Genomic DNA, 12769 nt, shown 5'->3' on the forward strand with positions numbered 1-12769 from the left:
AAGTGGAATGCGAATTACTAGCAGGTAAGTAACTATTCTCATAGACTTTAGAAACGCTAGACCTACAATGCTAAACACTTAGATTAGTTGCAGGAGGCCTGTGGACGTCGTGTGCAGAGTGGGAACTCTCACGCGTAAGGAGGGAAAAAGTCTATGGAGGCTAGTAGTCACAAAGTTACTGTTCTCGGGCGAACCCGACTAGGTGGGTCGAAAACAAGGGTGGATCCGAACACTTAGAGTGTTGGACTATGCTGAAGCACCGGAGTACTTGGTTTACCTAGCCCAGGGGCTGCGGCTGCATAGGGTTCAAGTTGCGTCGGAAACCCACGTTGAAGAACCAGGAGCCTGAAGAAAGAAGTTGCTGGCAGGCGGCCAGTGAAGAAAGTTCGTAGTGATCCAAGCCTGGATCAGGGAAGAAGAAGACCTGAAAGCAGAGGGGACCAAGTTCTGAATCACTAGCCAGTGATTTAGGTGGGCACCAGAGTGGCACCGGACGAAGTCACCTCAACCAGGTGAGTGGGCGCTGCTGGGCTCTGCAGTCTCTCGGACCAGGAGGCGTTGTCGGCGACCAGGATGGAGGTGCGAGCTGTCCCACGAAGGTATCTGCTGCTGACGTCGCTGGACCCAGGATTGGGCAACAAGTCTTGGCAAATGCAAGGCCCACGCGGTGGACCTAAAATGGCGTCTTGAGTGGACCAGGAGGGTCCAGGGTGCTCCTCTCTTGGAGGGGAGCAAGGGCTATTCTGGAGCAACCAGACCAGCAGTATTTGTCGTCGTGGAGCATCGTAAAAGGGCCACTAGCCAACGGGCAAGTGACCTCAACAACGCGGTGGGCAGCAAAGAGCAGAAGGGCCCCACGCAGATCTCGTGGATGCAGGGGGGCTGAACTTCGGTGCTGGAGCTGCTCAGGGTCGGGGCTTCTCTTACGCCAAAGCACTCGGTCGAGGGTCACTCGGGAGTCGTGCTGGTCAAGCGTCGTGCCGTCTTGGAAGATGGCCGGTCCCTCGAGGTCTCGTCACACCCACGGATCACAGCTGGGCTGATGATGTAGCTAGAGGTCAGAGGTGCCAGGGAAGCCGGTTCTCGTTGTGCTGGGCAGTCTTGATCCGGAGGAGAGACTTACAGCAGACCGCGATGCTTGGATGGTGCCTGCTGCTGCAGGGTGACTACTCCTTAGTCACAAGGGAGAAAATCTTAGGAAGAGTCTTGAGTTCCTCTCGTTGAAAGTCGGTTCAGGATTCAAAGATTGATCTGATTTGGAAGGGGGCCAGTTCCTACCTTTATCCTGTAAAAAGGGGCTGGCACGCGACTAAGTCCTGCCCTATGGGTGGGACTAGGAGGGGGGTGGTTACACCCCTCTCCTTTGGCGGGCTTTCCCCAGATCAGGGGCTGGAGTGCCCCTGGAACTGGTTCAAGCCGGCCTATGCACAGTGAGCACCGGGGTGCCACTTGCAGTCACCTTCCTCTAAAGCCCTGCCTACCTAGGATACACAAAATCCTGTCTGGGACGGTGTTGGCACCGCCCCTGACAGGAAACCCTTTGTCCTTGCCTCCTGCTCTGGGAGGACTCCCAGCAGCAGGAGGGCAGACTTGTGTCTCGGTGGCAGCATCCATTTTGTGGAGCTAAGGCTATGTCTGACTTTAACCGGGGTTACAGGTTACATACATGTCGTGTCCCTCTAGAAGGGTGGAATGCTAACCCCGTCGCCAGAATTGGCGAGGGGTTAGTATTCCAATTCGTATGACACCTTACTCAACATGTTTTGATAAAGCGATACCAGAGTTGGCATATAACCGCGAGGATTATAATGCACTTAAGAGTATATGGTATGCGTTATCATGGGAACGGCTAAGGGATAGATCCCGAAAGCCGCAGACAGGCTCAGCTCATGCCAGAGCACTATCTCACACGATTCCAAGCACTCTGCCTTCAGGATTGTCAAGGCCTGCCATAGGAGTGACTGATAGGAGATCTGTGTGCCCATTTAGGTTTAGATATAGGTATACTATATCTAAAGCAAAGGGTGACTACACCACCTTTCCCCAGCTGTCAAGCAGCCAGTTGTGTCAGATTTGGATGGCCAGCCAGGGGTGGCATAATACATGCTGCAGCCCCTGGTAGGCCCTGGGTACACCTATGCCCTGGGTACCTAAGGTACACTGTACAGGGACTGATAAGGTGACTCAGTATCCAATTGGATATGTACCTAGGGTACATGGAATCCATTTTAACAGAGAGAGCAGTGGGCCTGAGGTCCTGAATAGCAGGGCCTCAGGTCAACTAAGTCAGAAAACCAGCAAAACACCAGGCAAAAAGTTGGGGGCAACCATAGTCAGGGATCTACCTTCCTACATGCCCCACCATGGCAAAGTCAAGAGTTCAGGCCTTTCACGATGAGGCACAGTCCGGATACAGGACCCACGCAGGGCCCGCTGAGCAAAAGTACCTTAATCTTTGTCGCAGTATGAAATGTTTGGTGAGATAGTTACGTCAATGCTTTCCACATAGTTCAGGTTGCAACTGATTTCTCCACGCAGTAATAGTGATGTGTTGGTTCTGTGGACGAAACTCCAATGCTGAAGTGCGGTAGTTCTGAAGGCGATGTGAAGGGTTAATTCATGCTGGAGGCAATGCATCGATCTTCTTGATGCTGTGATGGCGATGCATTAGTTCCTGATGCAATGATTTGTGAGGCGCTGCAGCGGTGCCGAGTGCGGTGCACCTGTTCCAGACCTTGCAGTGGTGTTGACGCGTCGATCCCGATCTCACAGCAGGCAATGCGTTGGTTCAATGTTGATGCGCAGGTTCTTGCCAAATGCAGCATTTTAAACTCACTTCCAGGGACCCTGGAGTGAATTGGCACCTTTTGGCAAAGCTAGACTTACAGCAAATAGAGTCCAGGTGCTGGTCTTTGAGATCCCTGAGACTTCAGCAACAGGAGGCAATCCAACAAGCCCTTGGAGAAACATAGGTTCAGAATGTGGATAGCAGGTTCAGACCTTCTCATTTCTAGTCAAGAAGCAGCAGACCAACACATCAAAGCAGATTAGCAGAGTGGCATTCCCTCCTACAGCACAGCAGCACTTCTTTCTGGTAGAATGTCCTTAGTTCCAGCAGTGTTCTGTAATGGTGGGGTCAGAGAAATAATACTTATAAGCCATTTGGCCTTTGAAGTAGGGTAACTTCAAACAGATGCTTTGAAGTGCACAATACCATGCCTTTCCTGCCCTGACTTTAGACTCACTCCCAGAGGATATGCAGTCCTTTGTGTGGGGACTGGGCTCAGCCCTTTCAGGTGCAGAGTGTCAGTTCCTTTTTCCTTCCTTCCTTCTCTCCTGCTCAGGAGGATCTAACAACATGCAGATGACTCGGAAGTCACAACTACTGTTCCTTGTGTGTAGACACCAACTGTAATCACCCCCAGACGTGTATTCCAGAGAAAAACAGAAAAGCACCAAATGGTTTAAGTAAGAAAATACCAACTTTCTCAAAGTGACAATTTCAAAACCACAATCTAAAAGCTAACTTCACCATAAGTTGTATTTTTAATTTGTGATTTCAGAGACACTAAATTTGGTTTGCTATCTTTTCCTAAATGGAACTTAACTCATAAGATGGAATAAGTCTGTCCCCATCTTATCCTAAGGGAGTGATAGGTCTTGCAGTAGTAAAAATGACATTTAAGAGCATTTCACTACCAGGACATGTGAAACTTACAAGTACTTGTCCAACTTTTTAAATACACCCTGCCAATGGGCTGTTCAGGGCCTAACTTAGGGATCAACTAAATGAAGTAAAAAGGAGAGTTTGGGCCTGGAAAGGAGGTTAACTTGTAAGGTTGAAATAAAAATAAATTGCACACACAAGCTGTGCAGTGACAGACCTGAGACATCTTTAAAGGACTACTTAAGTGGATGGCACAATCAGTACTGCAGTATATTAGTAGCATTTCATTTACAGGCCCTGGGCACATGTACTGTATCTTACTAGTGGCTTGTAAGTAAACTAGGTTTTCCAATTGTGGATACACCATTATCACTATACTATACATGTTGCAAGCACTGCAGCACTGGATAGCAGTGAAAAAGAGCTCTGAGTCCTAAATCCAACAAAACCAGGTCAGAAAAATAGGAGGCGGAAGGCAAAAAGATTATGGTGACCCTGCAGAAAGAGCAATTTCCAATAGGTGTTATTCTATCATAGCTCCGATATAGTCTCCACTAATCAATGAATGACATTGAAAAAAATACCCTGGAACAAAAAGTATATCTAATGAAGTATAACTCATTGCAATATATATACAGAAACCATCATAAAAACATCGCAAACTTAAGAAAATGTCTCTGAAGTACATTTTATGTAATCCTACAAAGGATCCCTACATAATACATTCTTTTTTGGTCACATTGTATTGAAAACCATTGAATGGGTCAATGTGTTTATCATCAGTACTTAGGAGTGCCTCAAAGGTGGGAATCATAAGTATTAACATCACGGGGGAAACTAAGGGTCGCTGCTACTGCTTCATCCTTCAAGTATGTGTGCAGTTCTAGATCTGTATTCGGTCCTTGGCCCGTACACTAAAGGATATCTATCCATTTGTTTTCATATTTTCTGAAAGCTGAAATTCTATCACTTCCTCTTCTATAGCAAACAACATGAATGACGCTTAACAGTTTTATTTTGTTTGAATCTTGATTATCATGCAGAGACCAAATATGAGTGGCTAAAGTATAAGAACCAGTCAGGCAGTAAAACATCATTCTGGAGGCCTAGCATTTCAACAGGGTGAAGATGAATAGATCAAAGGGGCAGAAGCTGTGGACACCGACAGAGAAGTTAGATAGAGGATGAAAATAGTAAAAAGGATGGAGTTGATGATACCTTGGATGACATTTCAACATCACAGTCTGAATCACACGCCATACCACAAGCAACAGAACTGCAATCAGCTTCACCGCTGCCTGAAAAACTCAGCAGTGCCTTCATCACTCTCAAAATGTTAATCATGATAACATAGTTCATTGTGTATGAGCTCATCTTTTTTACATATGTCATCCTGAGTTCTCACCTTGCGGTAGAGCTGAAGAAGAGGTCTGCTGAGATGTTGCAGGCCTTTGGTTCTTAGCTTCCTCCCAAACATAAATTTGGCTGTTGATACGCGTGTGGTGTTATGAGATGTGTCTCTGTAGTCCGCCAATGTCTGACATATAAAGCTTGGGTGGCGATGAATTAGAAGCTTTTGCCACTTTGTATGCCTTCTTGAAACTACAATAACCCTCTCAAAAGTGCCACTGGTTTGCAGTCAGAATGGTGTGATTTTTCTGTACTCTAAACCTAAATAGTTAGACTTTGCTAGTAAAGGGGTGCTAAACATGTCAAATACTTTGGTTAGCGCTGGAATAATTACATCAGCTGCCATGGCGGAAACATCCATAGCAAAGAGCACTTATCCATCACCACCAAGAGATGTTGCCCATTGGCTATGGGTCTAAAGAAATCATTTGCCACCTCCTTCCACAAAGAGGAAGGCAGTGAAAAACTTTTATAGCAGTTCTGGAGATTGATCCTTCCCAAGGGTCTGGCAAACATAGCATTTTCACTCTGTCTTTTTTTAAGTCAAGTGATTGGAGCCAGACCTTTGTTGTGTGAGACGTTTGGTGGAAAATATGCCTGGTGGTCCTTCATGCGCCAGGATGACCTCATGCCTCTGTAGATATTGGGGGTAACTATATGGGTGCACCTCAGAATTAGTTTAGTGAGTTTCTTGTTTTTTATGGACATATCTAAAAACCTTGAGCTCTGATGATTTAACTTTGATTGTAAAGTTTGTGGATCTGTTCTAGGTCTCTATGTTTCTATAATGCTTGAGACTGCTTGTAATGATGCATCATCTCTGTGTGCTTGTTTGGTTATCTTCTTTTTGATTGAATATGGATATGCCTGCTGAACGACATATCACTGTATTCTTCTGCAGCAAATGGTGTAGTATCACACAAGTCAAACGGAAATCCGAACACAAAAACAGTAGAGTTCTTGGGCCTCATTTATGAGGCTGTGCTTCACTTTTATGCACCAGTGGCGTACAAAAATGCGCTTTGTTGCGCCATTTTTACAAAGTGACTCATCTAGGTAGATGCGTCACTTTGTAAACCCCTGCGCCACATTATAACTGCGCCAGGTATAATGTATGCAAGGGGGGGGCGTATTGACGCAAGAAAGGGTCGTAGAAGTGATGCAGTGAAATCTAAGAGATTTCACTGCGCCACTTCTAGGACGCAAATGCATCAATATCTTACGCCTGCCTCACAGCAGGCGTAAGACTGACGCAGGTCCTTTCACATGGTGCTTGCCCCATGTGAAAGGACACATTGCTGGAGTTGCGTCACTTTTGTGTGACACTCCAGCAATGCGTCACTTTTGCCCCATACAGATACGTCAGAAATACTGACGTATCTTTAACTCCTTGCGACATGATGCGTCATACTGTAAATATGATGCATCAATCATGTCGCAAGGAGGGCGCACTGACAAGTGACGCATCGCTGCTTTCACGCAGCGATGCGTCACTTCTCCTAAATAAGGTCCCTTGTTCTTACCCAGACTGTGGGCAATGTTAAACTATCAAACTTGTAGATGGAATCCTCTGAGGAATAGTCCTTTTTGGGTCCTAAAAATGGAAATTAGGCTCGATGTGACGAGGTTAAAATGCTTCCTGTTAACAAATAGATGGAAGTGCTTGTAGTGCTACATGACTTGCATCATTCAGTAGATTTCTTCGTTTATAATGTCCTGAATGCATGCTGCCATGTGTATCTCTCATTGAATTTCAAGATTCTGGTGGCGCCTGTTGAAACAGGTTCAGATTTTGCTCCCTGCATTTTGTTTATGGATAGGCATAATTGGAGACACCCCATGTTCCACTGTGTCCTGCTTTTGCAGGCTTTCAAGTTCTTGTTCAACTTATTTTTGGAACCTGAATGGTATTCATCTGAAGTACTAAGCCACGTATGGCATTAATTCATCTATGTGGAGTTGAACATATCCCATTAATTCAGCTATGTGTAGATGCAAATATCCATCTATGAGTCTTCCAGTACCCTGAAAGTCCTCGGGAACATTCAGCCTACATCTGTGTCTGACATCTTGACAACCAATTAACTTATGACCTAATGAAGGTCTATTCTGACTGCATATCTGAGGCTGAGAGGCATCCAATACAGCAAGAGCCTCTACTACAGAGAGAGTTTTGTATGCAGCTGGCCTAGATATGTGAGATGTTTGCATGTGCCGACAAATTAAAATAACTTTATGGAGAGTTTGGAGCATATTCATCAAGAATATTTTGGGAAATGTATGGATAACAGCGAGTTTTAAACATTTTAGGGCTGAAACGTCGGTGAACACCAAATTGAAATGAAATGTCATTTTACTGGGAAAGTTGGGAAAGTCCCACAATAAATGTTGCTGTAAGTTTACATTCGAACTAAAGCACCAGTCAAAACTGCATGAACATGAAGCAGGCTCTGACAATGGCACACACCCCTGATAGTTACAGGTAGGTTGTGCAAAATCTGTTGTAGGAAAGGAGACCTTCATTATACATAGGCCAGCAAGACAGATAGGCTTGGTGAAGGATAGGTGATTGTATGAGCCTGGGATGGGTCCATTTGAGGCCTGTGGCCTGGCTGAGAACACTAGTTCCACCTTCAGTTAGAGATGTCATAGATGAGCAGAAAGCAGCACAGCCTCTAAGGCTCTGACTGGTGGTTTCACAGTTTGTATCTAGGATACTGGTCTGATGCTGTTTCAGGACCCAACATTAGGATGTTGATCGGCTGTCACCCCTGTCCTGGAGACCTCAAATTTAGCTATTCAGCTCCTGTTGTCTCAAAGTAATCCCCAACAATTATGCAAGTGCCACCTGGTGTGAGGTCTGGTGCAATGTATTTCCTTGGTCAAGGGTGATACAGAATAGGTAGAGCCACCTGTATCTAATGTTGTTCTTGCGCAATTGGTCTGTGACTGTTATGAATTTTTGCCATCTAAGAAGCGTTGCTCAGGCAAGATCCTGGAAAAGCGTGCAGGAAGAGTCCCCACGCTGGATTTCATCCATGGAAGTCTGCTTGCAGGACCTGTACTTTCCTCTTGAATTTGTGAAATTTGGCAAACACATCCAATGGTTTCTAGTTGATCCGTTCGATCAATGTGGGCCCACACAATGCACTCTGTCTAGTATAATCAAGGTGAGATCAGTACTTAACAAGAACGAAAAAACGTCCATAAAAAGAGCTGAAGTCTGAGCCCTCCACCTCTTCACGAAGACACCTAATGCATATGTTGTGTCTCCTAGATCGATTTTTGAGGTGTTCGACCTTTCTTGTGAGTGCCTCTTTTTGAGTATTAAGAGCTGTGCAAGTGTCCATGAGCAGCCTCTTGGTTACTTTCAGCCTCATTAATCATAGTTCCTACCATGTCCACATCTGACCCCAGCATGGCCATCTTTTCACAGAGTCTAAAATGAAGACCGTTGAGCTCTGCCGTGAAGTCCCCCACAGGCTCATTCTGCAGCTGGTGAGTAGGTCCTCAATCATCAGCGTCATACAATTCTCCTTTCACGCTGTGCTCTCCTCTCTGGGTTTAGCTACTACGTTCCCTCAAAGTTGAGTGCTTGCACCTACAAATTGTGTAACTATCCTCTGTTTTTGTTTTTTGGGAGGCACAGGTGAAAATGAGAGGTGAGGGAATCATGCACTGAGATTGCAGGCGCATTCTCTAATAGGGTGTGTGTAGGGGCCCCAATGGATATTCTGGGCGATGTACATTTGTTGTGATGTAGGTACATACTAGTGATCTTGTTTTGTCAGGTAGGAGCAGATATAAAATTTACCAGTGTAACTGCTTAGTAATGAGGAAGGTTTTAGTAGGAACCTACACCGGGCAGCATGGCCAGGGTGCTGCATGTGTCAGCTCTGTCCCACCAAATGTTACTATAGGGACCATTCTCTTCTTAGTCCTATCTGCAAAAGTCATAAAAGCCTGTTTAGCGTTTATTGCATTATTGCTTCACAAAACCTGGGATGCCAAGGCAGTTTGTACACTCCCCTGTTGCGGCATGGTCATTAATCTGGGAAGCCTATAATCAATAACGTCTCTTGCTCAGGCGGTGATCATGGCCCAGAGGGTGGGGCTAGCCCACAAGTCCCCTCAGCGTCTGCAACCTTCTGGGCCTAACTAACGTTGCCCACTCCATACACCCCGACCCTCTCAGCTGCCTTCACCAGGCTCAGCGGCGGGTCCTACCTGGGCTGAGTCCAGAAGTCCAGCTTTTATTAGGATGCTTCCCTTGTATCCTCTGCACTCCCAGAGGCCCCACACTCACGCACAGCGGAGGAGACTCTGCTGCCAGGTGCCCAATATGTCACTAGGTCATCTCACACAGGCTCACTGCCTCACTCGCAGCTTTCATGCAGAGCTGCCCAGATCCTATGGGCAACTACTCTGACTGGGCTTCCAAGATCCTCTGGCTGTATCTGTCCTAAGGTCCCACGATGCAGGGCAGCCAGTAGTGTCTTAAGCAGTTGTCGTTGTTCTGCCACTCCTCCACTGCCATTCCTGCAGCCATTCCTGCAGCCATTAAGTTACCCATTGGACCTCCTCGGATCACCTCATAAAATGGCCACTTCAGGAAATTTCAGGAGTGAGGGTTACAATCCAAATATGGTGCCCATGGTAATGGAACTAGATCAAGGAGCAGCCATCGTAGTCCATGCCGAAGCTTCACCTCCACTACTGTAGAACTACTTTATTGACACCTTCTTGTATTGTGGTATTCTATCTGGTATAGGTGGGGAAGGTTATGATTATGGGTGCCAATAACTACAAGGGGTCAAATGTAATTTCAGAAAGTCACCAGATGTATTTCCACCTACCTGATGTACATATTTGTAATTTAATGTGTAGTATCCAGTAGTGTGGGTAATAAATGTATTTTTCCTTTTTCAATGAATCATTGAGTATTATAATGGCATGCCAGTGAATTAGATTACTAGCCCACACCACTTGCCCTGAGTAGGCCTTGGACTCCTCTGCTTTGCTACCCTGATAAACCCAATCGCTGCAATGGGGCACTTGGTTCACAGTAAGGAAATACTTGTGGACCTATTACTTGCACAGAACTCACATCCTGCACAACTGATAATAACCCAATTTCTCGATAGATAGATAGATAGATAGATAGATAGATAGATAGATAGATAGATAGATAGATAGATAGATAGAACGACAGATAGTCTCCTTGCTCAAGTGTATAAATCCCTTTTAATGCTGATCCATTGTGGACATCGCCCTACAATCCCCTGCTCATCTGTATTCTTTATTGTTGGTTTATTTTAGAAAACATTCAGCATCCACAAGAAGAAACTGAGTGAGGAAATGGAAGAACTGCAGTTGTGGACAGCTGAGGAAAGCAGTACAGCATCTGCACTGGAGGTGAGAAGAAATTCTGATCTTGTATATGTGGAGGGTATCGGGGCATATCGAAGAGAGATATGAAGGTTTCAAAAAGTACAGTTAGAATTAATGTGACTGGTGCTGTGATAATTTCAGAAAATCAGAGTACAGAGGTGAGAGACTTTGGCTTTCTCTGAGAATCAAATATAGCATAGTTAGAGGTTAGACACATTGGATACTTCTAAGAATCATAAGAAGCAACAATGGTTGCAAGACGCAACTTGATCAGTTGAGAGTTACACAAAGAGAAGAGTAGGCCAAATTTATGAGGCATCCCCCAGTGTCATAAAATGAAGAGATGGGTTAAGAATTAGAACTGGGAAAAACAAGTAATCCCATAAGTGTCACACTAAGGAGAGACGGACAGCAGACACAAGAGTTACTCAGTGGAGTTTAGAAAGAGGTACCTCATAGCCAGTGACACATGAATGACCTGAGAGTTACAAGAAGCAGAGATTCAATTCAGAAAACTGGGTCTCCCAGGAGTGTCACTAGAAGCAAATCTGGAGGTCATAGACATAAGAGATGCCATGTGAGCCATATGAAGCAGAGTTGGGGGACAGAGAGTTGAAGGATGACAAGAGAGACTCAGGAATCTATGGTGAGGGTTACAGAAATGGAAGCACCTTTTTCTCAGTCACCACAATATCTGAGGGTCAGAGAAATATACAAAGTAGAATCTGAAGCAGCAGAAATAAGAGGAATTGATTTGAGTTTGCAAAATAACATTCTTGATTTAGTGGGCAAATATTTTTGTATCTTCCTTCCATGTGAATCTAATTCATTTTTCACTGATTCCCTTTCATTGTCACACTAGGTCCCGGTCTCTAAAGTGTCAGACCACTTCTATCTTTTGAGGCCCCTATCATAATACATAATGACTTTCAGGCTAAAAGTTAACAAGTATCATATTGTTTGCCTCTTTTGAGCTTGAATTCCCTGATTTTTACACCTCCAGCTCTCCCCTTGGATCACTGGCGCAATATTGAACACAGCAATTTCGAGATACAGAAATATTGTGACAAAAAAACTCGATTACAAAACTATTGTTTCCCTATGCTTATAACAGTAACTACAAAACTATTGAATACAATAGTGTTTCACACTAGTGGCATAAAAAAAATACAACAATATTGTATATTGTATATTATTTATATATACATATAAAATGGATGTATGACGATACAACACGATCATTTAGATCAAGGTACATTACATTGCTATTTTTACAACACAAGTCTTTACAACGACTTGCGCTGGAGGGCCCTGGATTTAGGAAGAGTATGATTTACTATTCCAACTCCAGCCTACATAACAATTGGGAAGGTGTTGGAATAGTGAATCACACTATTCCTAAGTCTAAAGCGCTATCCAGCGCAAGTAATTGTAAAGACTTGCATTGTAAAAGCAGCGATGTAAATGTGTTGCAGTGTTTTGACCGAGTTGTAAAGGTCGTTTTCCATATAATATTGTTGTATTTTTTTTCATGATATTAAATACATGAAAAACATACAACATTATATATATATATATATATATATATATATATATATATATATAGGAGGAGCTGGAAAAATTTGACAATAAGGAAGATAAAGATAAACTAAGAGGTGAGATGACAATCCGTCTAAAGAAGGAGGAGGAAAAAACTAAAGCCAGAAAGGCGTATAAATTTCAAAGAGACAAATGTGATTATGATTTAGGGCAGATATTCACCTTTGCCAAACGCTACGACACCTTGAGGAAATCGAAGTTTCAGAGCGGGGGGCAATCACACAAATACCCGCAAGACCAGCTATGAATACATCACAATCGGAAATTAGCTCTGGGGACAGTGAGTCAGAATCTGAAATACGCAACGCAACAGGGGCGGGTAAAAAATCAATACCCTCACCAGGTGAAAAACTCAATTTTTTATGCGAAGAGCGACGCACAACATTGAGACCAAGACAGTCCAAAAAAACGGACGCCCAAACTACAAAAGGAGGCAACCGCGTAAGGCAAGCACAAGGAGAACAACCCAGAAAAAGAGGAAGGGGATATTGGAAAGATAGCTGCCAACACTTCCTTGTTTGGAATGTTGTCAGCCAATTAGCATGAAGCTTGTGATCGGGAGGGTGTGTGGATCCTCCATGCCTCTAGATATCGATATATTTACTCAGCAACTACTGAACGGGTTTACACCATTTAACAAAAAGGGCTCATTCTGAAGCATGGGCTACCTTTTTGCTAAATTTGGTGTAATTCCGTTCAGTA

General features: G+C 44.4%; 1 protein-coding gene across 1 annotated transcript in view; it reads left to right on the plus strand.

Moving 5' to 3' along the window:
- LOC144752941 (E3 ubiquitin-protein ligase TRIM39-like) overlaps positions 1-12769 on the plus strand; it is a 142751-nt gene that overhangs the window by 50330 nt on the left and 79652 nt on the right. The window contains exon 2 of the mRNA XM_078640754.1: positions 10397-10492. Within this exon, the coding sequence (XP_078496880.1) occupies positions 10397-10492 (96 nt within the window). The remainder of the gene's footprint in view (positions 1-10396; positions 10493-12769) is intronic.

This window comes from Lissotriton helveticus, chromosome 5_1 (assembly GCF_964261635.1).
Source record: "Lissotriton helveticus chromosome 5_1, aLisHel1.1, whole genome shotgun sequence".
NCBI classification, from domain to species: Eukaryota; Metazoa; Chordata; class Amphibia; order Caudata; family Salamandridae; genus Lissotriton; species Lissotriton helveticus.